General features: G+C 53.4%; 1 protein-coding gene across 8 annotated transcripts; it reads left to right on the top strand.

Moving 5' to 3' along the window:
* The first annotated feature begins 181 nt into the window (after positions 1–181).
* Positions 182–24,110, top strand: SH3GLB2 (SH3 domain containing GRB2 like, endophilin B2). Of its 8 annotated transcripts, none has more exons than XR_005952830.1 (13): positions 182–304; positions 8,135–8,276; positions 8,582–8,710; positions 9,406–9,539; positions 10,014–10,106; positions 13,827–13,889; positions 17,932–17,955; positions 20,354–20,443; positions 20,643–20,743; positions 21,217–21,231; positions 21,819–22,080; positions 22,714–23,039; positions 23,710–24,110. XR_005952830.1 is itself a non-coding variant. In XM_041406476.1 (12 exons), exons 1-12 carry the CDS (start codon positions 242–244, stop codon positions 22,819–22,821), a joined length of 1,224 nt encoding a protein of 407 aa, XP_041262410.1. In that variant the 5' UTR covers positions 182–241; the 3' UTR covers positions 22,822–24,110. The 8 variants fall into 8 exon arrangements, 6 of the variants coding, with proteins under 6 accessions (XP_041262410.1, XP_041262412.1, XP_041262411.1 ...); XR_005952831.1 differs by having other exon boundaries at positions 23,707–24,110; XM_041406476.1 differs by having other exon boundaries at positions 22,714–24,110.

Below are 24,110 nucleotides of genomic sequence, written 5' to 3'. Positions count from 1 at the left end.
CGAGTTCCTATTGGCGGACGCTGACAGCACCCTCCGCCGCCGCCGCCACGCTTAAAGGGGCCGCGCCCGCCGCCCGCGCCCCCGCCCGCCAAGGCGCTGTCGGGGCTCACGGACTCTGTGAGAAGCCGCAGCCCTTTTAAGAGACGCGGAGCGGGCGTCACCCGGCGCTATAAAAGGCGGCGGCGCGGCGGGCGCGGTGACAGCGGGGGCGCGGCGCGGCCGGGGCGGCTTGGGGGCCGCCATGGAGTTCAACGTGAAGAAGCTGGCGTCGGACGCGGGGGTTTTCTTCTCCCGTGCCATGCAGGTGAGGCGGGGCGGGCGCCACGGCGGCGGCACCGCCCGGAGGCCGCGGGGCGGGCGATCCGCGGGTCTAGGCCCGGCGGAGGCAGGGGGTTTGCTCGGGGCGGGGAGGCTGGAGAGGGAGATCGGAGCTGGCTGGGTCCGACTGCACTGGTGGAGCCGCAGCCCCCGGAGCACCCTGCAGGTGCATCCCCTCGGGAGCATCGCCCAGGCCGTGGCTCGGGGGCGCCGGGGAAGGTCCCGGGAGAGCCCCGGGGATGGCCCTCGGAACGGGGAGGGACAGCGGGGCACGGCCGTGCCTGGCGCTTGTTGGCCTCAAAGGAACAAAGCTGTGTGAGCTGGCACACGGCTCCTTTGTCCGTGCCAGCCGGGAAGGGATGCAGCGATCTGGAGGAGCTGCCCAGGGATGGCGCGGAGTCCCCACTCTGGAGACATTCCAAACCCACCTGCCCCAGGTGACCCTGCCTCGGCACGGGCTTGGGCGGGATGTTCTCCAGAGGTCCCTTCCAACCCCAGCCGCTCTGGGATCCTGTGGGATGCTCGCTGTCGCTGGAGGTGCCCGCACCGGGTCTGTGCTTCAGCCCCTGGGGAGGTGCAGGGGGTCCCAGGCCCTGGGAAAACACCGGGATGTTCAGGGATGGGAAGGAGCTGCTGAGGCACCAGGACCGTGCCAGGAAATGGCAGGAGCTGAAGGGGGGTTAGAGTGGAATTAGGAAAAGGTTCTTCCCCCACAGGGCAGTGGGGCACTGAACAGTCCCCGGGGAATGCTCACAGTCTCGGGGCCTGCAGAGCTCCAGGAGAGTTTGGACAACACCCTCAGGCACAGGGGGGATTCTTGGGGCTGCTTCTGTGCAGGAACAGTTGTACTTTGGTGATCCTTCAAAATATCCTGATATTCACAAACTTGAGATCAGGAGCTTCTGGGGATGAACCCCCAGAGCTGTGAAGAAATTTGGGTACACATGAGCAGCAGGTGGTGAGATGGAGCTGCTGAGTGTATTTATTTCTTGGGCATAATGAGTGAAAAGCTGCTCTTGTTTGGCCAGGGGAGGAGAGAGGCGGGTCAGAACTGGTTGGGATCCTGCCTGGAAGGTGAGGTCCAGCTGGTGGCTCTGGGACTGGGCTTCTCGCTCTGCCTATTGTGTGGGGGCTGGTAAACAAAGAGAGCAGAGCTGCCTCGTTCCAGACCTTCTGTGCAGTGGAGTAATGCTGGCTCTGCTGGGGACTGGTCTCCTGTAAGCAGATATCACCTCCTGTAACCGTGCCAGTGAGTCATATGTTATGAAAAAGGGAGATATTAACTACAGGTGCAAAATAAAGAGCAGATGGAAAACCTAAAGATGCTGTTCTCATGCAAACGACCTTGGACACAGAAGAAATGCTGGAGAGAAATCTTATGTTTAGAAGCCTTATTGTAAGTCTCTGCTAAGTGTTTTTTAGCTCCAAGGCGTAGGAAGGAGACAGGCCTGGGAACAGTGTCTGCACACAGTGATTCCAGAGCAAGGAGGCGTTTATAAATCGTGGCTGCTGCCTGCTACACCTACTCCACTGTCTCCTACATGAATATTCATATGCCTAATTACAGTAGTAATTTCTTGAAACCAAATGAGCACTGGCACTTGTGGACGGCGAGCAGGTGTGTAAGGAGGGGGAGCTGGAAGGAAGGAGATCTCTGAGGCTGAAAACCACCTCATGAGGGGTCACTGCTGGGGGAATTCAGCCTTTTTGGGTGCCCACGGAGCCCTGGAGTGGGTGAGCCCTGCCCCATCTCCCCCAGAGCCACCACTGACTGCTCAGCTCTGCTGTGGGCAGTAAGGGCTGGGTTTGTAGCCCTCTTTAGCACTGCAGATCTTCTAGGATGGGAATAAGCTGTCTAGAAAAAGCTGTTTTTTGTAGTGTTTGGAGATGCTTTCTGCAGCTCCAGGCATGTAACAAAGTGATGTTTTACTGGAGCTGCAGCAATTGGGAGATAAATGGACTGGCCATTATGTGCTGTTCCACTCAGACAGCATTTGCTCCTGCTGTCTGGCAGAGCTGTCTGACCAGCACAGAAGCTTCACTTGAACTGGAATTGGGGCTCAGCCAGGGGGAAAGGAGACATGGTCAGCACAACACCTCTGGGCTGGCTCAGGGCAGGAGCTGGTTTGAAATCTGTCAAATACAACCCAACAGAGGTGCTGGCAGAATGATTTTGGACTAGGCTTCTCATGGCAAAACCCAATCAAAACAGCTCAAACCCACTGCTTCCTTTACCTGGCTCTTCCTTGCTCAGGCTTCAGTCACGGAACTCCTCCAGAAAAGCAGAGCAGACACGAAAGTTGGGGTAGGAGAGTAGTGACAGCTCTGCCACCCTGGGAGCAGGGAACAAGCTTCTAGGCTGGGGCACTGCAAGGGTACAGAGCTGGTGTGGGATTCAGCATTCAGCTGAGGGTGGCCTCTGCTGACACTTGCACCAGTTGCAGCCATCAGATCTGTACTCTCTGAGGGGATGCAGCACCTGCAGACAGGCTCCTCACTCTTCATCCTCACTTGAAGGAGGGCCTCTGTCTTGGATCAGAGGCACCTTCCAGTTTTCATAAGTGGGTCTGATCCCAAAGCTTGGCCACTGGAAGCTCTGTGGTCACACACTGGATTTCTCTGATAGGCTGCAAGCCAGGCTCTTTCAGGGAAGTCTGGAAATAATAGCTTGGCCACTGGGAGCTCTGTGGTCACACACTGGATTTCTCTGTTCTAGATAGGCTGCAAGCCAGGTTCTTTTAGGGAGGTCTGGAAATTACTGTAGGTGTCTGTCCTTTGTCAGTTCTGATGTAAACAGGCTCTGGGTGAAAATACCCAAGGGTGAATGCAGCTTTTGGGTGCTTATCCTCCCCTAATGTCATTACTAAAACAGCTAGAGGCTGACTGACTCATCCTGAAGCCCCTGCAGACAGACAGACTCCCCCAGCTCCCTGAACTCTGGTGATAAAATAGACTTTTATAATTAGTAGATAAAATAAACCCTCTGCTTGCCAGCCTTATTAGTGCTCACACTTTAAAAGTTGAGAGAGCAGAAGGTGACCCAAGGAAAGGGCAAGGTCTTGGTAGGGACACAGCCAGGACAGCTGACCCAAGCTGCCCAAAGGGATATTCCATACCATGGGACATTGCTCAGCAATAAAACCTGAGAGAGAGGAGGAGGTGGGACATTATTGTAGAGCACATTTGTTTTTTGGAGTAACCTGGACACGTACTGAGGCCCAGCTTCCCGGGAAGTGGTCACACATCACTTCAGATGGGAAGAAGGCAAGAAAATCTTTTGGTTTCCTTTGCTTCCACATGCAACTTTTTCTTCATTAAACTGCCTTTGTCTTGAACTGTGAGGTTTTTCCATCTTATTTTCAACTTCCCTGCTCTGCTGAGGAGGGAAATGATAGAGAGGCTTGGTGGCACCTCACGTCCAGCCAAGGTCACCCACCACCGCAGTGCTTTTCCTCTCCTGAATGCCTGCTCGTGAGTTAACCAAGCTGTCCCTGTTAATGGCTTCCTTCTGTCCTCTAGCACAGTTTCACTTGGCTCCCAGCCTGGCTTTCCTGCCTCCTGGTGGCCAAATACTTGGAGCAGACTCTCTAGCTGGTCCAGAGTTGTTGAAAAGCAGGTAGTTTTCAGATGCTGAGTGGCTGTGGCTTCTTTCCTACTGCAGCCCTGTGCAAACGGGGAGCCAGATTTGCTCAACTGACTCTGTTGTGCTTTTGATCACCAAAAGAGCAAATGTTACTGTGCTTTGGGCATTTTGAGTCTTTGAAAAACCCAACAGTTTAAATCTACTGGCAGCTACAGGAAGCTATTCCTGGTTTAAGTCTCCTGGCCCAGGTTTGATCTTTGTAATTTAAAGTGGAAAGTCATAAGTGACATCCAGCTGGATAAAATGGGGACTCTGCAAGTGGCACAAGGGCCTGAGCTCTGCCACCAGATCCTCTGCAAGGGGGCTGCAGCCACCCTGTCAGAGATACAGCACACAGGCCTGGGCTTTTGTTATACTGGGATTTTTTTCCCATTTTAAGGAAAGGAAGGTGCTGGTGCTTTCAGCATGGGCTGTTTTAAAGCCTAACTCTGTCCTTCAGTCACAGGCCTGTCTGATCTGTTCCTGTGGTGCAGAGGAGCCCCTCCAGCTCAGCACTACTTGCTGACCCTCCTGACATCCCAGAGTTGTGTCTGGCAGCTCTCTTGGGGGAAGGGGCTTTTCCCCAAGCTGTGAATGCTTAAGACAGCTGCCCTAACTGCAGTCCAGCCCATCCATGCTCCTGTTGGGCCTGTGGCCCAAGTGCTGCTCTCCTGCTGGGTCACCCTGTTTGCCCATCTGGGCCCTGATAAAGCATCTCTTGTTCCTGCTGGCCAGCCAAGCCTCCCAGAGGAAACCCAACCTTTGGCTGAATTATTCATGTCCTGGAATGCAGCACAGCTCTGCTCTTCCTGGAGAGAGAGTGGCACTGACAAAAGGCTGCCCTGCATTATTAAGCACCTGCTCTGGGTCAGCTGCAGGGATGTTTCCTGCAGGGGAACAGCTTCAGCACTGCCACCTGGCTCGTGATCCCGGGATGCAGAGCTGGGAATTGGTTCAGAGCTGTTGACCCACTCCTCAGATTCTAGAAAACAAATGGGAGCAGTTGTGCCACGGCAGGATGGAGGAGCTGGAGATCCTTCCCAGCACTGCAATTGCCTGTGCTCTGCCAGCCCTGCCTCTCTCCCCAGGGATCTGCACCAAGCCTGTAAATCAACTTGACAAAACCCAGTATCACTCCCATTTGTGGCAATCTGTTGTAAAAGACAGCAGTGATTCTAGTCTGGGAGCAGCAAGATATAAAATACTCAAAATCTCTTTTTACAGTCAGGAGGCTTGAGTATGATCAGTTCATTTTTCCTGCATCTCTTGGTGTCACAGTGAAATATTTTTATCAAATTTCTGTGTTATGAAAACAGATTCTGAAGAATAGAAATCCTTTACAGGGGAGTACTGCCTGAAGTGCTTGAGTAGCCAAATTTCATACTCTGCTGTTCTTCTACCCTTCTTTTTTCTGGGCAGCCAGGTAAGAAGGGACCAGCAGCTGAGATCTGTTGCCACTCAAAATCTCAGATTTCCACTTGCAGCAGACAAAAACACAAGCTCATAGGTCAGTGTAATTTACCTGCAATCTCCTGTGCTGGCTGTGCTTCCAGGAGAAGCTTCATCTGGTCTCATGGCAGGCTGCTCCTGCAGCAGGTGGCCCTGCTCTCCTTGCACTTCATGGCACATCCCCACCACTGCTGTGAAGTCAGGTGGGTTCTCTGATAGGTCTAAAAAGTCACATTAGAGGTCAAAGTGAGCTGGATCAGTGACACTGGGCAGGGACAGCAGCCAGGGCAGCCCCTGCAGTGAGGCCCCAACCCCCCGAGGCTGTGCCTGGGCTGGGTTCAGCACTTCCAGCTCTGGGCAGGGCTCAGGGAGGCACTGAGGGAGCGAAGTGTCACTGGAGTCACAGCCTCCCGTGCCTTGCACCCGCTTCCCGACCTTCATGCCCTCCTTTCCAACCCTGAAAGAAAGCCTGAATGAGGGATTGTCTTCTGGCCTGACCCCTTGGAGCCAGGGGCTGTGGCTGAGATTCCTGCCCACCTCCCCTTCTGGCATTGCCAGGCACCCCCAGGCTTGCTGTGATCCTGGTGCTGCCCCCAGCCTTGTTGTGAGACAAACAGCTTCAGTGCCTGACTTGAGATAAGAATTGAGTTTCTGAGCTCTGGCAAATGCTGAGCTGTGACCCCTGCACTGGGTTACACAAAACAGCCACAGTGATGCCAAAGATGTCACTTGCTAATAGAGCAAAGGAGCCCAGAGCTGGAGTGTTCAGGACAGTGGCAGTAGCACTGTGGAGATGCTGGAGGGCTTCAGCAGTGATCTGGCACTGCAGCAATGCTGTAAGAAGCTGACTCAGTTCAGCTGAAAAGAAATTGGGTTTAGGTTTGACAGCTCCAGGGCAGATGCTGGTGCAGGATAAGCCTAAACTGCAGGTAAAGGAGCTGGACTTGAAAGTGAGATGAGGTCTCAAAATGTTTTCTGGGAAAGGGGGGTGAGAGAGACTTACCTTTGCATCAAAGAGTCTTGTTTAGGAAAGATCTTTAACAGATGACTCAAGAATTGGTGCCAGATACCTGGGAAGTCCCAGTTTGCTGCATGGCAGTGACTCAGCCCAGCCTGGCAGAGTCTGAAAACAGCCCTGGGCTCCCAGACAGAGGAAAGCAGCCTCAGCCACTGAGAGCCGTGTGTGACCTCCAAAGAAATCACAGACCAACCAATACAAACACCCTCTCACCTCGAATCTGCTTTTACCCCTGTCCAGCAGTGGCCAGGGGACCATGGCAAGACCTAGGTAAAATTACATGGCAATAACCAGGGGCTCTGGTGCAGAGACCAGTGACAGATCCCTGTCCCTGCAGCTGAGGACCTGTCACCACCCACGTCTGACAGAGCACCAGTGGCTGGAGCTCCATGGTGCCAAACAGGTCGCTGTGTAAACATACCTGGAGGCCCTGTGTATCTCAGCCATCTGGTAACAGGACTCCAAGGGCTGCTTGGCCCTGCTCTGGGCTCTCCTTATCTCACTTGGTCACTGGGCTGGGTGAGGAAGGAAAGAGCTGGCCAGGAAGCCTTTCAGGAAGGGCAGCAGACCCCAGATCAAGACCCCATGGAAGGGACATCTCGGCCCAGCTAGAGCTGAGCTCTGGAGTAGGGAAAGAGAGAGGAGAGGGTACCAGAGGTAGATGAGACAGGAGCTGCATTTCATCTCAGAGCTTTAGCCAGGCTGTGATCTTTGGCATCTGCCTGTGCCAGCATTGCACAGCACCATGTCCTGGTGACTCAGCAATGGCATCAGAGACCAGTAACAAGGGTTAAGGGACATCTGGAGCCTCTGTTGGACCCCAAATGGCACAGCTGTCCAAAGGGTCTTTTAACATGATCCAACAAGATGCTGGTTCTGTCAAGAGCAGGGAATTGTGCTTAAAAATACACTGAAATTGGCTAGCTTCACTGGAAGGAGCAAGTGGGAAATGGGGATGGGATGAGAGGGAATGGATTTTTCTGTCAGAAATCCCTTTTCCTCAGAAATATCCTCTCTCAGAAATGGAGGGTGTCCAGGCCATCTGAGGCTGCATCTGACAAACCTGGTCAGGTGCCCAGTGTGAAAACACCACCTCATTCTCCCTACTGCTAATTTTAGACTTAAAAGGAATTGCAGAGGGAGGGATTGTCCATTGCCAGTATGAATCTGAGTGCTGAGAAGAGTTGGACAGTGTTATATTTCAATTCCCTGCTTCAGAGTGTGGCCCAGAAGAAGAGTCACTTGCTGGAAGTGGTTTTATTAAATCCTGAGTTTGAGTCTCCTGACTTCAGGTGACAGTGGCATTCCTGACCCCTTGGGTTTGCAGGACACAGAGAGATCAGTAGGAGATGAAGGGATTTAGCACCTTCCCTCATGTGAAGGATGTCTGTTGCTCTCCTGCATGAAGCAGTGGAAGCCATGTGCATATTTAAATAGATCCCTCACAACTGGAGTATTTCTGTACTAGGACCTTATTAAAAGTTACTTATTTTGGAACACCTCTCAGACCTGGAGTCTATTTTTAGCCCAATGCTTGTTCTACTCTTGGGCAAAAAAAATTGCCCTCCCCCTGGAAGATGCCTGGGAAAAAGGAATGATACCTTGAAGGGTTTTTAGCTCTATTCTAAGGTAAACACACAAGACAAAAGCAGCTTCACTGTCCCTTATCTCTCTAACACACAGTCTGCTTTGGAAGAACAGACCTAATGACTGCCTTCTTCCTGCAGTTTACTGAAGAAAAGCTGGGCCAGGCTGAGAAGACTGAACTTGATGCCCACTTTGAAAACCTCCTGGCCAGGGCAGACTGCACAAAGAACTGGACAGAGAAGATCTTGCGTCAGACTGAAGTTCTGCTACAGCCAAACCCCAGTAAGTCCAGCTTCTGCTAAGGCTTGAAGGACAAATGTCACTTGCAGCTCAGTGCTGAAAGACGTGGCCTCTGGCAGGGAGCCCTGTGGAGCTGGTGGGGTTTGGGACAAACGTGTCCTTGCAGGGCCTGTCCTTGTTCCCTGTGAGTGAGAGCACCTCGCAGCCTGGCAGTGCCCCGGGCAGGGACACCTGCTCCTGGCACTGCTGCCTGCTGCCCAGAGCCTCACTGAGGACTGCACGGGCTGGGCTATCATGAATCCCACTTCAGGGACCCTCTTTCAGCCTCCCTGGTGTCCCCACTCCAGGTGCCAGAGTAGAAGAATTCCTGTATGAGAAGCTTGACCGGAAGGTGCCTTCCCGGGTCACCAACGGGGAGCTGCTGGCACAGTACATGACAGAGGCAGCCAATGACTTTGGGCCAGGGACACCTTATGGTAAGTCAGCCTGGCTAATGAAGAAGTCCTGGGAATCCATCCTTTCCCAAAAGAACACCCCTAATACTGTTTTGCATTCAGATGTCTGCAGCAGGCTCCTTCCTGACCACACAGAGCATCTTCCTGCTCTTAAATCCTCACAGTTGTCCCTTCCTGGGGGAGGTTTGGGCTTCTTTAAGCAGCAGACCTGCACACAGACACAGCCTTCACTTCCAGCTGTCCTTGCCCCTGCCACGAGCTTTGTTCCTGCTCTCCAAATCAATAGCTGTTCAATAGTGAGTCCTGTTACAGCCACAGCAGCTGTAGCTGCATCTGTGGCCAGCACTGCCTAATCAACTCATGTTTTCTGCTCTGGTGCTTTTTAATTTTCTGCTCTGTTCCTGTGCCTCTGTTTTACGAGGCAAAGAAGGATCAGTCTGCGCAAGCATGTAGAGCAGTAAAATACATCAGTGGCATGAGTGCCTCAGCAGGTAGATAAGATCAGAGCTGCCCTGGGAGCAGTGAAATGATGCCTCAGGCCAGCAGCAGAGTGGGTAGGGCTGGAGCTGGGGTGGGACAGGCAGGGTCACCTTGCCCAGGCCAGTACAGCTGTGTCTGTGTCCCCCAGCATGGCAGTGTGGAAGCTCTGGGTGAGCTGGCTGAAGCCAACACATATTAATTAGTTTCTCTGGAGCTGAAGGTTGCTGTTGTTGCAGGAAAGACTTTGATAAAAGTTGGAGAGACTCAGAGGCGCTTGGGCGCAGCAGAACGGGAATTCATCCGCTCTGCCTCCATCAGCTTCCTGACCCCGCTGCGCAACTTCCTGGAGGGGGACTGGAGAACCATCTCTGTGAGTGTGCTACCAGGGAAGGGGAAGCTTGTCACGTCCCTGGAGACAGGGAGGGCAGGGGGAGAGGGAAACAGAGCTAAGAGAACCCCTTTTCTTTCCCTGTGATAAAGGATGACTCCATCCCTCTCCCCTTAAAGAATGCAAGGATGAGGAAGTACGAGCCCTAGATCTGCTCGGGTTCCCCCTCTGATAGGGAAGGGTTACCAGATGATGTGCAAGAGGAAAGTAACTCATTTCCCCACTTCCTGCAGCTTGTGGGCACCACCCATCACAGGCTGCCCTGTTTCCAGGAGGTTATCCTGTATCCCTGGCAACCAGCCCCAAAACTCTTGCTAAGGAGATGAGCATAGCAACTGGTTCTTTCTCCCTTCCATCTTTTAATAAAGAAATAGATTCGATTCCTAGGTGATACCACACCCCCTCCTCAACCTGCTTCTAAGCAGTGTCCTCTGAGCCATCTCCTGTCCCTTCCAGAAAGAGAGGAGGATCCTGCAGAACCGACGCCTGGACCTGGATGCCTGCAAAGCCAGGTTGAAGAAGGCCAAAGCTGCCGAGGCAAAAGCAGCGGTAACTCCTCCCCTCGTTTCCCTCCCCGTCCCCCTGGCCCCAGGGCTTGGCTCACATGGTCAAAAATTAGGTTACCCTGCTGTGTCCTGTCTCTGGCAGGCATGGGTGTGGGAATTCCTCATCTGGGGTGGAAGGGAACTGGGAGCAGGAGCCCTGTGCCTGTTTCTGAGATGCCCTCCCTTGGGGGAATTGTTGAAGCAAACAGTTCTGAGCTTCTGGAGTCTGGAAACTTGCACTTGACCCAGGCTCCTGCCTCCTGACTGGTCAGGGCTGCTGGATGAGTTGTGCTAGTAAAAAGGCTGCATCTTCTGAGGACTTGCTAATTTTCACAGGGGACCTTAAACGAAGCCAAGAGAGAGCTGAGCTGGGAGGTGCACAAGGGAAAGGCTGCTGGAGCTCTGCAGCAGTCCCAGCCTGTCAGACTAGTTAGGATTCTGGCAGCTCCCAGGCAGGAGTGCTGTGGGAGCCTGTGAGGGGTGGGCAGGGTCAGACTGGCTACAAGGTCTGTCCCTGAGACTCTCTGCTCACTGTTTATGTGCTCTAGTTACAGGCTTGTCTTGCCCTCTGGCTTTGGGGAATTCACCACACTGGGCACTGATGGGTTCCCTGGAGGGCCTGGTTGGACCTGGTTTCATCCTGCAGAGCTCTGGCTGTTGGCACAAGGACCTGCCAAGTTCTGCTTTGCCCTGGGGCCAGGAGCTCAACTGGCAAATGTGTGCATGTCAGAATCAGACTGTCCTTGTCAGTCTCTGGGATGCACTGGGATAGCAGCCCTGCTATGAGCCTGTTTCTAGCCATCTGCCAGCTGGGCCCCTGGCCTTGTCTCTCCCTGGGTAGCCAGTTCCCAGGTGTTTCCCTTTCCTCCAGCTCCTGTTCCATCCACGGCAGATGGGGAAGCTGTGCTGAGCTCTGCAGCCCTGACAGAGTGCTCAGACCTACACAGGACAGCTGTGAACAGAAGTAGTAGCTGCCACTTTAAAAAAGCCTTCTCTAATCAGTCAGGCCCCCCAGATCCTCTGAAAGTAACTTCATGAATCTCCATTTCCCTTCTGGAGGGGACAGTGCCCCCAGTCTCAGGGGAAACTGGTGGCCATTGTTTTAAGCTCAGAGCAGGAATTCAGATACCTCCTGTGCTTCCTCCCTTCTGCCTTCTTTACCTTGCTTCCTCCAGGAGGTGATCCCAAGGTCTCTCACCTGCACACACTCTCCTGGTTTAGGGACTCCCCTGTAGCTGGAAAAGAAAAGCTTTGTTTCCCACTGGAACTTTTGGGGTGCCCTAGGCAGGTGCAGAGCCAATCCAGGCTTTCCAGGGTGTCCTCCCCAAGCCAAGCCTCAAAGTAGCAGAGTGGCTGAAACACTGACCAGAGCAGCAGAGCACACTCAGCTGCTGCTGTGGGGACCCATCTCAGCCAGCTCAGGAGTCCCTGGGCTCTGGGTGCCTCCCTGGGTGCTGGATGACAAGGTGGAAGCTCCCAGCACTGGGGAGAGCTGCTTCCTCTGCTCTAAACACCTCATCTAGATCACAGCATTCCCTGTGACATGCCTGGAGTCCTGTGTCACACCTCCCCATCCAAGCTGAAGTATCCCAGCTCTCCCAGCTCACCTCTCTCTTGCTGCTCTTTCCCCTCTGTAGTGCAAATTCGTGTTCCCACAGCTTCTGTCTCCTGATGCCCCTGGAGCTGCTGCCCAGACCCGTGAGCTGCTGTGAAGCACCTGGGCTTGTGCATTTCCCACAGACTCTGTGCTTTGTCCTCCTGTTGATGCTGTTTTGTTTACTAACCTTTTTGTTTTGTTTCTTTGTGATTTGCTCAGTGTGAGGGAGATGTGAGTATTGACTATGCTAACAGTGCTGTGATTTTTTTTTTTCCTTTAACACCTCTCATTGTCTCTTTCCCATTTTTAAAAAGAAAATTCATATCTCCTTTGTCCCGTTGGGACTGGCCCTGCAGCATGTTCTGAGTGTGATCAGGGCTGTGGCTGCCTGGGAAGGTGCTCCAGAAGGATGGGAGTGTCAGAGACCTGCCTGCAGCCCCTCTGGAGCATCCCTTGGGTCCATCCACATTGCCTGCAAGCAGTGCTCAAGAGAGGCAGGGGCTCCCCTGAAGATCCCCTCGGGCTCCTCCAGCTGCAGGCAGGAGGAGGTGGGCTTGGGTGGCCAGTCCCTCTCTGGAAGGGCAGCCCAGAGACAATGACAGGCAGGGTGATCTGGTTGTGCTGCTGTTCTGCCCCTTTTGCCCACTACCAGAGTGGAAGGGGGAGGGAGGTGGGTCCCTTTTGACCACTGCTTGCAAATACAACTTCTCCGTGCACAGAAGTACAAGAGAAGCTTGCCTCCTTCATCCCATGTGCTGTGACTGGTTTTGGGACTCCCTGGAGACCAGGGAATGGGAGGAGAGGTTTCTTCAGTTGCTCTTGATCTTCAAAAACCAAAAAGCATGAGCAGCTATTTCTCTGAAACATCCTTTCTCCCCACAGGGAGGAGTCCAGCCTACTTGCTATGCTGGCTCAAACCTCACTGGTGCATTTTTCTCCCCTATATTCAGGTTTAACTTGCAGTAGGAATTGCTCCTCCTTATTCCTTCCTCCAGCCATCCCTAAAACTCCTAAATGGTATGAAAAAAAAGAAATGGTTGGGGCTGCCTGCCTGCTCTTCCACACACTGGTCACTCATGCCAGCTGGCTGCTTGGGGCCAGCAAAGTGGGTCAGTGTGTATAAGTGGATCTGGGTGACAGCAGGGAGATTAACTTGGGAGAGGGAACGAGGGGCCTGAGGGGATTAACAGCAGAGCTGGGATGCAGCAGGACTGTGCCAGCCCTACACAGCACCTGTGTGCAGAAAGGGCTGGCCAGGAGGATTCCTGGTGTCAGACTGCTCCTTGGTTTGTCTCTTTGGGTAGTGCTGCAGCCAGAGGCCATCCCAGGGGAGGCCTGGCCTTAGCTGAATCAAAGCACCACGTTCTGTGGTGGTTAGTGAGCCCATAACTGTGGGGGTGGACTGGATCCATTGCACTTCCAGGGAGGAAATCTCTGGAGTGCTCAAGTCTTGGTGCCCCAGGGCAGAGGTTGAGCTGTGGAAAAGGTGCTTTGGAGGTTTCCTGACCTCTGGGGTGAAAACTCCTACACTGCCTTTGGCTAGACCTGGCTTAGCTAAGCCATGTGCTGCCTTCCTGAAAACAGCAGGTGTGGCTCTGTAAGGAGGAAATGTGGCTTGGAGAGAGTGAGAGCAGTAGAAGGCACTGTGGGAGGATGGTCCAGTGCTGGTAAACACTCCTGCTTTAAGGGCAAGGCCCTGTGCAGTGACCCTAGGCAGGAGACAAGGGGAAGGGAGGTCCTGCCCACAGGACTGAGCTAATGCAAGCAGAGCAACCCGCTGGCTGCAAGGGAATGGGAGTGCCTTGGGGATCAATGGGAATGCCTTGGGGATCAATGGGAATGCCTTGGGGGTCGTGCTGTGGGAGCTGACAGCTGTAAGTGCAGGCAGAGTCCTGACAGCAGGAGGGTCTGCTGTTGAAGAACCCAGTGTGGCTGCCCAAGCCAGTCCACCTCCACTGCACCGGCCTGAGCTGAGCTGGCAGGAGACCCTCCTGCCTCTCACCAGAATCTGAGCAAAGCTCCCAGCACAGGCAGGAAAAAAGCCACTGGTCTCTTGTTCCACCCATCACCCAGTGACTCCTGGTGGCTCCTGTGGTACCTTGTCCATGACACTCTGTTCCCCCCCAGGCTGTGCCTGACTTTCAGGAAACCAGACCTCGTAATTACGTGCTCTCGGCCAGCGCATCAGCGGTAAGATCCCCTCCTCCTGGCTGCTCCTCCTCCTGGACACGGCCTCTCCAGCCTCTTCCTGCCCCTCTCTCTACCTGACTTAGGCCTAGTGCTCTGCTGTTTTCAACATTTTAATGTGACATGGGCTGCCCAGGCTCTGGCTCAGCCTCGAGGATTCACATCACCCCTCTGGGGGTTCCTGCTCAGGGTCTGGCCCTTTGCAGCTGGGCTTGCTTTCCAAACCAGCTTCCCTGCCAGCCCTCCTCCACATTTCTAGTGGGGATCTTCTGATGGTTTTTTATTACTAGGGGAGCAATTGAGAGGAACAACCCCCAAGAGTGGCCTTTCTGGATGGTTCCAGCTGTACAGGGGCAGTATCACACATGTGACTGCCTGGTCTGTACTGTGGTGTCAGAGGCTTTGAAGCTGGTCAAGAGAAGCAAAGGTGGAGGAATCTCTCTGCCAGCAGTGTCAATAACAGTGCAGGTTTGTCTGTTCTGCAAACAGAAGTCATTTTTGACAGTTTCATTGTGTTGGCAGCTGTTGCACAGCCAGATGTGCCTGGGGTGGGTGAGCAACCCACTGTGTCTCCACTCTGTTGCACTGAGTGGATGTGGCCAAGCAATTGAATTCCCATGCTGTGTTCATGGCTCCCCATTGCACAATGTCACATTTCTCATTAAAATGTTGAAAACTGATCATCTTGCTTCCTAAGTAGCATTCAGAACAACACTGATGCCTGCTAGCAGAATAATCTGGGAGTGGAAGTGCTGGGAGTGGGATCTGCTGATAGGAAAAAGGACAGCCCAGCCTTCTCAGAAACAAAAACCACAATGGAAACAAGCTGGATTTGGTTAATGGGAAACCCATCCCATCTGGAGACAGAGGTGTGTCTGAGCTGACAGCATCAGTGTTAGTTCCTAGGGGGATCTGTCCTGACCTTCTTGGAGAGCGATGCTGGGATCAGAAACAGCTTTGCACAACACTAGAAATCAATTTCCATCAGTCCCAGGCTCAGTGATGAGAGTCCTGCAGAAGCAGCTGATGCTGGTGGTGCTGCAGCAGCTGCTCAGTTCTCCTGTCCCCTCCTGCAGCTCAGAGCCAGCTTGTGGCTCTGGCTTTTCCCTTGGGAAGGTCTGTTCCAAGGGACTGCAGGAGCTCCAGGAGACCCAGAGGAGAGGAACTGGGCTCTCCCTGCCTCTGAACAGACCAGGGCTGCAGCACAGCTGAAGACAAGCATTTCTGCATTGTGCATTGGCATCTCCTGAGTGCCCAGACACTCGGTTGGACACGTCCAGCCCTCACCAAAAATCACCTTGATCTGCTTCTGCTCTATTGCAAAGCTGCTCTGGGGAGCAGGTGCCACATACAGGAATGTAACAGAACAGATTTTGAGAGGTTTTTTAGGCAACAAGTGTCTACCCTGGGACATCTGTGCCTAGCTCAGTGCTCCCTCAGCAGGCTCTGCTGGTGCTGGTGGCACTGGCAGTGAGAGCAGGGCTCTGGGAGAGCAGCCAGCCTGACCCCATGGCTTTGATGATTGCACTGCAGGGCCTCCTACCAGGAGTGCCTGTGGGAAAGGTGCTGGCCTGACCAGTGTCAGGCCCTGTGGCTTCCAAAACTCTTTCAGAGGCTGCAGTTGGTGGGTGAAGGGCCACCTGAAGTCCAGCTGCACTGGCAGGGGTGACATGAATTACAGTTTGCATCTCTAATTAGCAAAACAGGCTGAGCCCAGGCTGCTCCCTGGCTCTGTGCAGGCAGGGCTGCTTTGCTGCAAGCTCTCAAATCCCAGCATTCATCCCAAAGGGTCAGGCACTGCAGCAAGGTAGGAGCTCTTCATCCTGTTGCTCTGCTTTTCTTCCAGGCCCGAGTCCTTGTGCTACTTCTTAGTGTGCACTGAGTGCAGAGCAGGGGCTGCTGCTCACCTGGCTCTTGAGCTGGGCTCCTTTCTGGAGGGAGGGGTTGGTTGTGCCCAAGGTAACAGCTTTGTCTTACAGGTGAGCAAACAGCTCAGCTCTCTCCTGGACCACATGCCCTCAGCTGGGCTCTCATTTGGATTCCAAATTTATTTTGTTGGTTTTTGGAGAGGTGGATAACATGGTGCTTTTATTTTTTTCCCCTTCCATGACAGGAGGGCTCAGATGGAATTAAATCCAAGAAAAAAAAAGCACCTCCCTTGTTTTGTACGAGTTGGAGGCTGAGGAGCCATTTCTCCTCTCTCCCACACTGACCTTTTGTTTTTGTGTAAGAAGGTGTACATGAGCTGTGCAAGCCTAAATATCCCTTTCTCTCAGACCCTGCCATGTGCTGTACTCCCAGGAATGATTCCAAGAAAAACACATTGAGTGCCTTAAAGAGGATTCCTCTGGCTTGAGCTGGGGTGCAGGAAGACAACAGCAGATCATGGCCTTTTCTGCCCTCTGAGCTGTCCATAGAGGAGCCACACAGAGTTTTAGCCCAGGGATAGATCTGGGCAAAGCTGGGCTGTCCCAGAGCACCACAGGGTCAGATCTGGAGGTGGCACAGCAAATGCAACAAAGAGAAACAAATCTGGCTACAAATTCAGTGTGTGCTGCACTGATTAAATGGGGCTGCCAGGGCTTAGGTACTGTCCACAGTGTCTGAGTGGAAGGCCTGGGGTCAGAGGGGAGCTTCCCCTTGCTCCAAAACCATGGGGATGTGCTGGCCTTGTGCCGCAGTTCAGGATCTGTTTCTCAGCTTCCTACAGGATGCTGCCACCACCTCCTTCCAGAGTAGGAGCTCTTAGAAGTGGGACTTGTGTCCCCACACATGGCTGAAGTTGGCCAGGCCTTACTCAAACCAATTTACACTAACATCCCCATAAAAGAAGTGGGACTTGTGTCCCCACACATGGCTGAAGTTGGCCAGGCCTTACTCAAACCAATTTACACTAATAAAACATCCCCATAATAGTCAAAGAAAACACCCACCTCAGCACCCACACCAGTACAACAATTCCAATCAAGCAAGAGGGGCTTCACCCCTCCCCAGTGCAGGCAGGTCCTGTGGGTGCTCCTTAAATTGGCTGCTGCAGTCTCTCTGCACCTGGGGCTCCCACAGCCCACCTGAGCACAGCTGGTGAGCAAAGCTCAGCTGGGAGAGCCTGCTCCAGACAGAGCCTGCTCTCCCTAGGACACCCATGTCCAGCACAGGTGCCCCCAGTGCAAATTCAGCTGTGTCTGGTGCCCTCCCAGCCCTGCACAGGTGACACTGGGTGGTGAAGCTGAGCTCCACAGGGGTCATTCCCCTGGCCCTGCTGGTGTGGGTGCTGCAGGCTGCTGTGCTCCTGCATCCAGGGGGATTTCACAGTGCCAGGGCTGAGGCAGTGGTTGGCTGCTGAGGAAAGGCGAAGCCAAGGACCTCTGGGAAGGATCCATGTGTTTTTCTGGCTCCTCTTTCCCTTTGCCGTGTGTGACTTCTGTTCATTGCTTCGTGTCCTGAAGCCAGATCCCACCAGCAGCTGGAGGTGTCCAGTGTTCTGCTGCCTCAAGTGTGCCCCTGTGGATGAGGAGAGGAGGAAGGAGTCCTGTGATGTTTTGCCTGGCTCAGAGGCAGCATCCAGCCCCTGCTTCCTCCTTGCTGTGCCCAACAGGCCAGTTGGCAGTGCAGGCTGGGATTATCCCATTGCTCTGGACTGTGGGTGAGGAACACTTGCCTCTCTGTGGCCTGAGCTCAAAAAGCTCAATTGCCTCTCCATAATCCTAAAAAAGGGCTGTCCTCCAACACCAGCCTCTGCAGCTCCAGCAAAGTGAGCCTTGCTGTGCAGAGGACTCTGCTGTTAATCCTTTTTTTCCTGGAGCCCATGGAATGCAGTGGCTGTTGCAGCCCTGGCAGGGACTTCCCATTGTGAAACTGAACTGGAGGGTACAGGAATGAGGAGAAGGGGCTTGGATCTGGCAGCTGCTGCTGGGTGAAGGGCTGGCTTGTCCCTGGAGTTGGCCTGCTGTGTCCATGGAGCTCCTTGCCTGTTGGTGTTAATGCTGAGTGCTTCACGACGTCTCCAACACTGATCTCCTTTCCTGTTGCTCTGTGGCCCCTGCAGCTGTGGAGCGACGAGGTGGAAAAGGTAAGGACCCAGCTGGAATGGTGCTCAAACCTTCTGGGGGTGTTCAGAGGACAGGGGTGCTGTGGAACCCTGCCTGTTCCCAGGCAGGGAGGATCAGGAGGATTGTGTGCCCCAGCCCTGATCCCTCTGTGTGGTTCAGTGCAATGACAGCAGCTTGGGATGGCTGTCCCTGCTAGGAGACACTTCCCTGGCATCCAGGTGTGTCTGTGTGTGGTAAAAGGAGACTCAGAGCCTTGCACTGTGTGACAGGAGCAGAGGTGATGGTTGAGCTGTGACCAGTTCTGCTCCTGTGGCCAAGGCTCTGATCCTCCATGTGCCTCTGGTAGCCCCTGGCCTAATCCATCCAGCTGGCTCCACACAGAGCTGGAGCAAGGACAGAGCACATCCCCAGCTGCTGCAGGGAGCAGCTCGGTCAGGGGGGAGCTTTGAAGCCTCATGGGGTTGATTCTCTCTGGATGAGCTGCACTTACCCTTCTGATCCATGGAGGCTCTGGAAGGGAAGTGTGGCTTGTCCATGAAGATGGAGGGAGGGCTGAGAGCAAGGTGAGCTCTGTGTGGAGCTCCAGCACTGCATGGAGCTTCCAGAGGCTCCTTCTGGGCTCCTGTTCTTTCACACCTGGAACACCCCCAGCAGGCATTGCTGTGAAGCCTGAAGTGCAGGATGGCAGAGGTTCTGTGTGCTGTGCATGACAGCAGCCTGTTGCTGGTACTCCAAAGGCATCTGCAAAATGGACTGGCTGTTCCTGACCCAGCTCTTCCTTCAGTCCCTCAACCAAACAAGCTGGCTACAGTCAGCTATGAGCATGCAAGGATCTTTTCCTCTATCCTCTCTTTGGGTTATTCTGCTTGGATAGACTGAAGTGTGTAAGTAAATGTTGGAATTCTCCATGTCTTGGAGAAGCACAAGACTGGAAGGTCACCATCCAGCTCTGGCTTTATAGGAAATTACATCCTGCAACTGCTCAGAGCTGGCAGGGAGAGGCAAATCCCAGGCAGCACCAAATGGAGCTGGGTCTGCCTGGCACAAGTTTAAATAACTCTGAATATTGGAGTCTCAGCTCACAGGAGCAAGAATCACTTGGTGTTTTGAAGGCATTGCACTGGTATCTCCTGTTACATTCCCCCTTCTCCTTTAAATAATCCCCTTCATACAGAGGATGCAAGAAAATAGATCAGTTGAGTTGCAGCTTAAAATAGACAAATCTGATTATAGGACAGTCAAAGCATTTCTTTGTTGCAGCCTGGCTCTCCACTGGTAATGCTGCTGCCAGATGAGAGCTGTGCTGGCCCCAGCAGCACCTCCAGCTTGTCCTGCTGGGAATACTGGCTCTCCTCTGGGGTCACCAGTGATGTGGCCTCTGCTCTGAGACTCAGCCCGGCTGGATCAGCGCTCTGGGCTCAATTCCAGACATGTCAGTCCTGTGCCAGAATGGTCAGGGCATTCCCAAAGCAGCAAAAGGAACCCCTGCACCAAGGCAGCTCTCTGATGGCTGCACACTCCTGGAGGAGGGGAAGGGTTCTCTTTCCAATGAGCTGGAGCTGAGTGGGTGTCACTCTTCTGTGACCAGTCACAGCACACCCCAAGAGGACACCAGCACTGGTGTTAAGGAATGCTGCAGAGAACACGTGGGGATGCTTGTCACCCTTTCTGTCAGCAGGAGAGGAGAGCCAGCACCAGAGCACTTCTGGAGATCTCCTTGCCAGGATCCACCTGGTGTTCTGGTACTGCAGAATTGCCCCAGTGTAAATGCACTGTTTGGTGGGGGGAGAGATGGTCTCAGTGTGAGTCTGAGTCCCCAAAGCTGCTGTGGAGCTGCCTGCTACTCAGCAGTGGTATATTCCTCCTGGCTCAGAATCAGTAGCTAGCCCCAAAGGAGACCCTTGGGTAGAAGTTGGATTGGGATGTTCATCTCCATTGCAGATTTAATTAGCAGCAGCAGTTTGGTAAATGCTGCCTGGCCTCAGTCTTTGTTCTGTGGTGATAAAAACAAAGCCACTGCACTTCCAGAGAGAAGCTTAGGGAGGCTGTGACATTCCTATGCCTGCAGGTGCAGAAAGAGGGGATTAAAGGGACCAGAGCTGGCATGGGACTGACTTCCCACATACCTCAGGATTAAGAAAGCCTCTCCATCTTAACGTTCTAGTCTTGTGGGAGTGGGAGCTTCCTTGCTTGATGCATCAGTTTTGAGCTGCCATTCCATCACCTGCAGTGGTCCGGTGTAGGATTAGGCAGGAACCATTCTGAAATGCAGCCAGAGGCCTCTGGCATCCCAAGCCAGGGTCTCTTGTGCCTGCTGCTCAGCTGCCCGTGGGTGCTGCTGCCAGAGGGGGCTGTGAGGTGGGGGCTGCAGGGCACAGGGCTCCTGCCTGGTGCTGCCTGAGCCCCGTGTGTTCGCAGGCGGAGCACGAGCTGCGGCTCACTCAGACCGAGTTCGACCGGCAGGCAGAGGTGACGCGGCTGCTGCTGGAGGGGATCAGCAGCACACACGTGAGTCCTCCTGGGCCCCGGGCTGGCAGGGACTGCAGGGACTCCTGGCTCCTGCCGAAGGATCGTGGAGTCCTGCATGTGGAGTAGGGGTACAAGAGGTGGTAAATTGGGGGTACTTCAGGGGAGCAGTAGCTGCTGCGAGAGAGTTTCTGTGCCTGGCGGCCAAACTCAGCCAAGCTGATGGTCCCCTTCCCTCCAGGTGAATCATCTTCGCTGTCTCCACGAGTTTGTGGAGTCTCAGACCAACTACTATGCTCAGTGCTACCAGTTCATGCTGGATCTACAGAAGCAACTGGGCAGGTAAGACAAGAGATTGCTTTTACTTCTCTGAGGGTTATTGATCTCCTTACCCCCTCCCACATCATAATGTTGGGCAGAAGTTATAAAGTGCCCTCACAGCTCTGACAGGGTTTCTGAGTTTACAGTGATGACCAGTCCTGGTGCTGGAGGTGCATTTGGAGCAGGCTTTGCCATTGGATTTTTACATTCCTCTCAAAGCACGATGGCCATGGGAGTTTGAACATTCTTCCTCTAAATTAGTTAAATCACACAGGACTCAAATTCCTGTTGCCAAGCAATGAGCCTGAGCATGCTCTGCTGCAGCAGTAACAAATCCCAGATTCCATATTCTGTGCTGCTGGCTGCACATCCCGTGGGGTGGGCTGGGATGTTCTGTCTGGTACTGTCACAGCAGCACAGGCCTGACCCAGGGCGGGCTGTTGACTCTACGTGCTCACTCACACTCCTGTTCCATTCTTTTTCCATGCCTGCAGCTCCAAAGGAGAAATGTAAGTATGATATCAGCCAGGATGAGCTCTGAGGGCTCTCCTTCCTTCAGTACTCTGGGATCTCTGTGTGATCACTGCCAGGGCCAGAGCTATACCCCCGTAGATAACTGAGCCTGAGCTCCATCACTGTCTCTCTCTAGAGAGCCTGCAAAGCCTGGGAGCCTCCAGCTGTGGCATCCAACAGCACCAATGCCCATCCCTTTCCAGAAGAGTTAGCAGGCAGAACAGGTAACACAGACTGTGTGAGAGCAGGGCAAGGACACAGCACAATGGAGCCAGTCAAACAGAGGCGAGAGCAGCACCTGCCCAGCCCCCTCTGCAGTGCCACACATCAGTCTGGTACTCTGCAAGTGGTGAAACAGAGCCCTGGAGTCAGACCAGGCAGACAAGTGTCACCTGCTGCAGTCTCAGCACCTGAGAACTGAGGGTGCTTCCCCACATGAAGGGCAGTGTGGGTATGTTACAGCTGCCTCTGTAGGCTGCAACTCTTGAGCTTCTTCTCTGCAGAGCAGCTGCTGAAAGGAAGAGCTGATTGTGGTTCCTCGGGCTGGAGCCTCACTGAGCTGTGCTCTTCTCTCCCCTGGAAGATTTTCAGGTACATTCGTGGGCAACGCAGAATCCGCATCTCCCGCAGCCGCTACCTCTCCTCCCACTGTTGCTGCTGCCACGCTCCCTGCTGTGCCTACAATTCCAGTGGTGCCCACAATTGTTGGGGTGCCCAACACCGTGGCAGAGGGTGTGCTGAACCCCAATGAAGTCAAGCCTCCTGCCAGTGGGACACGCAGGGCCAGAGTCCTCTATGACTACGAAGCGGCTGACAGCACCGAGCTGGCGCTTCTTGCAGATGAGGTTGGTGCCTTTCCCGAGTGTTGGATTTGGCTATAGCTACCCAGCAGCCCATGGTGTGCCCAGCAAGGACTGTGGTTCCTTTTCCTGCCCCTAAAACCTGCTTTATTAATAGAGTCTTTTCCTGGATACCAGTATCTGCTGAGTTGCAGTGAGCTTGTGCTCACAACCATTTATTATTAACATCACCCAAACAACTCCTCCTGCTGAAGCCCAGCTGTACCCAAAATAAAATACTCCAATACTTAATATCTTCACTGTGACCCTCAAATACAGCTGGCTTATCCAGAGCCAAGGGATAAGCTGCTGGCTAGAGGCCTGCTCTAATCATGCTAAGACAAAAAGAAAAATCAGCAAGTTGGGCACTTTTCTCTAAACTGAACTTCCATATTCAGAAGGGATGACATAGCAACATGTAAAAGTACCTTGAGTCACTTTGGAGAATGATAAAGCAACAGGGACATCACTGGGCAGTTTTCCATAATCTTGTGTTAAAGCTGCAGATAGCTCCAGGGAAAGGGCACAGATGCCTGCTAAATGAACTTCAGGAATTACTGTTCTTTCAGTCCTCACCTGACTGAACTTCTTGGCTTTGCAGAGTAAGGTCCTGTCTAATGTGCTGTCTTCTCTCCCCAGATGATCACTGTGTACAGCCTGCCAGGCATGGATCCAGACTGGCTCATAGGGGAAAGAGGGAACCAGAAAGGGAAAGTTCCTGTCACTTACTTGGAACTGTTAAGTTAAATGTTAAGGAAGAATGTACAAGCAGAGTGCACCCCTCATCTGGCACTTCCAATGCGGATTTCCTCATCCGAGACCATTGCTCTCTTCAGGGCCGACACTCCATTGCTAATATGGGAATTGTGGGAAAGAAGTGGGAACACTGTTATGGTGAGGTTTTGGGAAAGGGCTGATGGCACCCAAGACTGAATTCGTTACCTACCAGTGCAGCCTGCTTTGAGGTTAGTCCTGATGGCACAAGATTCCATGATTACTTTTTCCCTTCCCTGCCCTAGTCTTGTTCCTCCCAGTGGCTTTCCTGGGGTGAGTGAGCTGTGTCCCTCAGCAGCTGCTCTCCAGTTACACTCCCTGTGTCAGGTGTGGGTCAGTGCCTGCCTGCCCCTCCTCTCTTCTCCAGCAGTAGAATTGCCCAGTTGTCCAACCATTGAGCATTCCAGCAGGGAAGTGTCCCACACACCCCCTCTGAGCTGTACTGGCACACAAGGCAAGGAGGCTGCAGTTAAAATTTAGGAGCCTGTTAAGCCCACCCACCCTGCCCTCCCCTGTGAGACCAGCAGTGCAGTGCTGGCCAAGAGCCACAGTCACTGTCCTGGGGCTGGAGGCTCCCACCTACCCCTGTCCCCTGAAGCTGCAAGATTTCTTTGTGAAGACCAACCTGCTACTGTAGGGCCTAACCCCAAACCTCTGTGCAAGGGACCATGCATCTTGCTTGCATTTCCTCTGGGAAATTGCTCTTGGACTGCAAAGTTTACAAGCCTTTTTACAAGCTTCGCTCCCTGTGTTATTGTCCAGGCTTTTCTTTCAGTGTGTCTGTCCAGGCATGTTTTAGCCTGACTTTATTTCCACCCTGAATCACAGATTTAATGAATGTTTCCCCTCCCATGTCAGCAGTGAACAGACTTGGTGCATCCTAGTGCAAAGGGACAGTCCCACCTGCTGTGACCCCCAACGAGGAGCTGTTCTTGGCCACACACACCCCACAGCCCAGGCTTAGCTCAGGTGTGTGTGTGCCTGCTCACTCTGGAATGAACTCTTAGCTAGAGCTCACCTAAAGGACTTCCACTTGGTGTGTCACAAGTTTTCCACTCAAGCTGGATGGAAGAGAAACTCACCTGCACTAAATTCTGTTCACACCCTTCCCCAGGTATGTCAGAATTAACTTTGCTCGTTTATTGATCTTTTGCACTTTCCCCAAAGGTTTCGTGACCATTCTAATGTAACAGGGCACTGTGCACCTGTGTTTGTGGGGCTCATGGGTTTCAGCACTTATTTGCCAATAAACAAACTGCCTG

The sequence above is a fragment of the Onychostruthus taczanowskii genome, unplaced genomic scaffold (genome assembly GCF_017590055.1).
Source record: "Onychostruthus taczanowskii isolate IOZ18803 unplaced genomic scaffold, ASM1759005v1 scaffold25, whole genome shotgun sequence".
Taxonomy (NCBI): domain Eukaryota; kingdom Metazoa; phylum Chordata; class Aves; order Passeriformes; family Passeridae; genus Onychostruthus; species Onychostruthus taczanowskii.
Note: the sequence above shows the minus strand (reverse complement) of the source record. Positions and strands in the feature narration are given on the sequence as shown.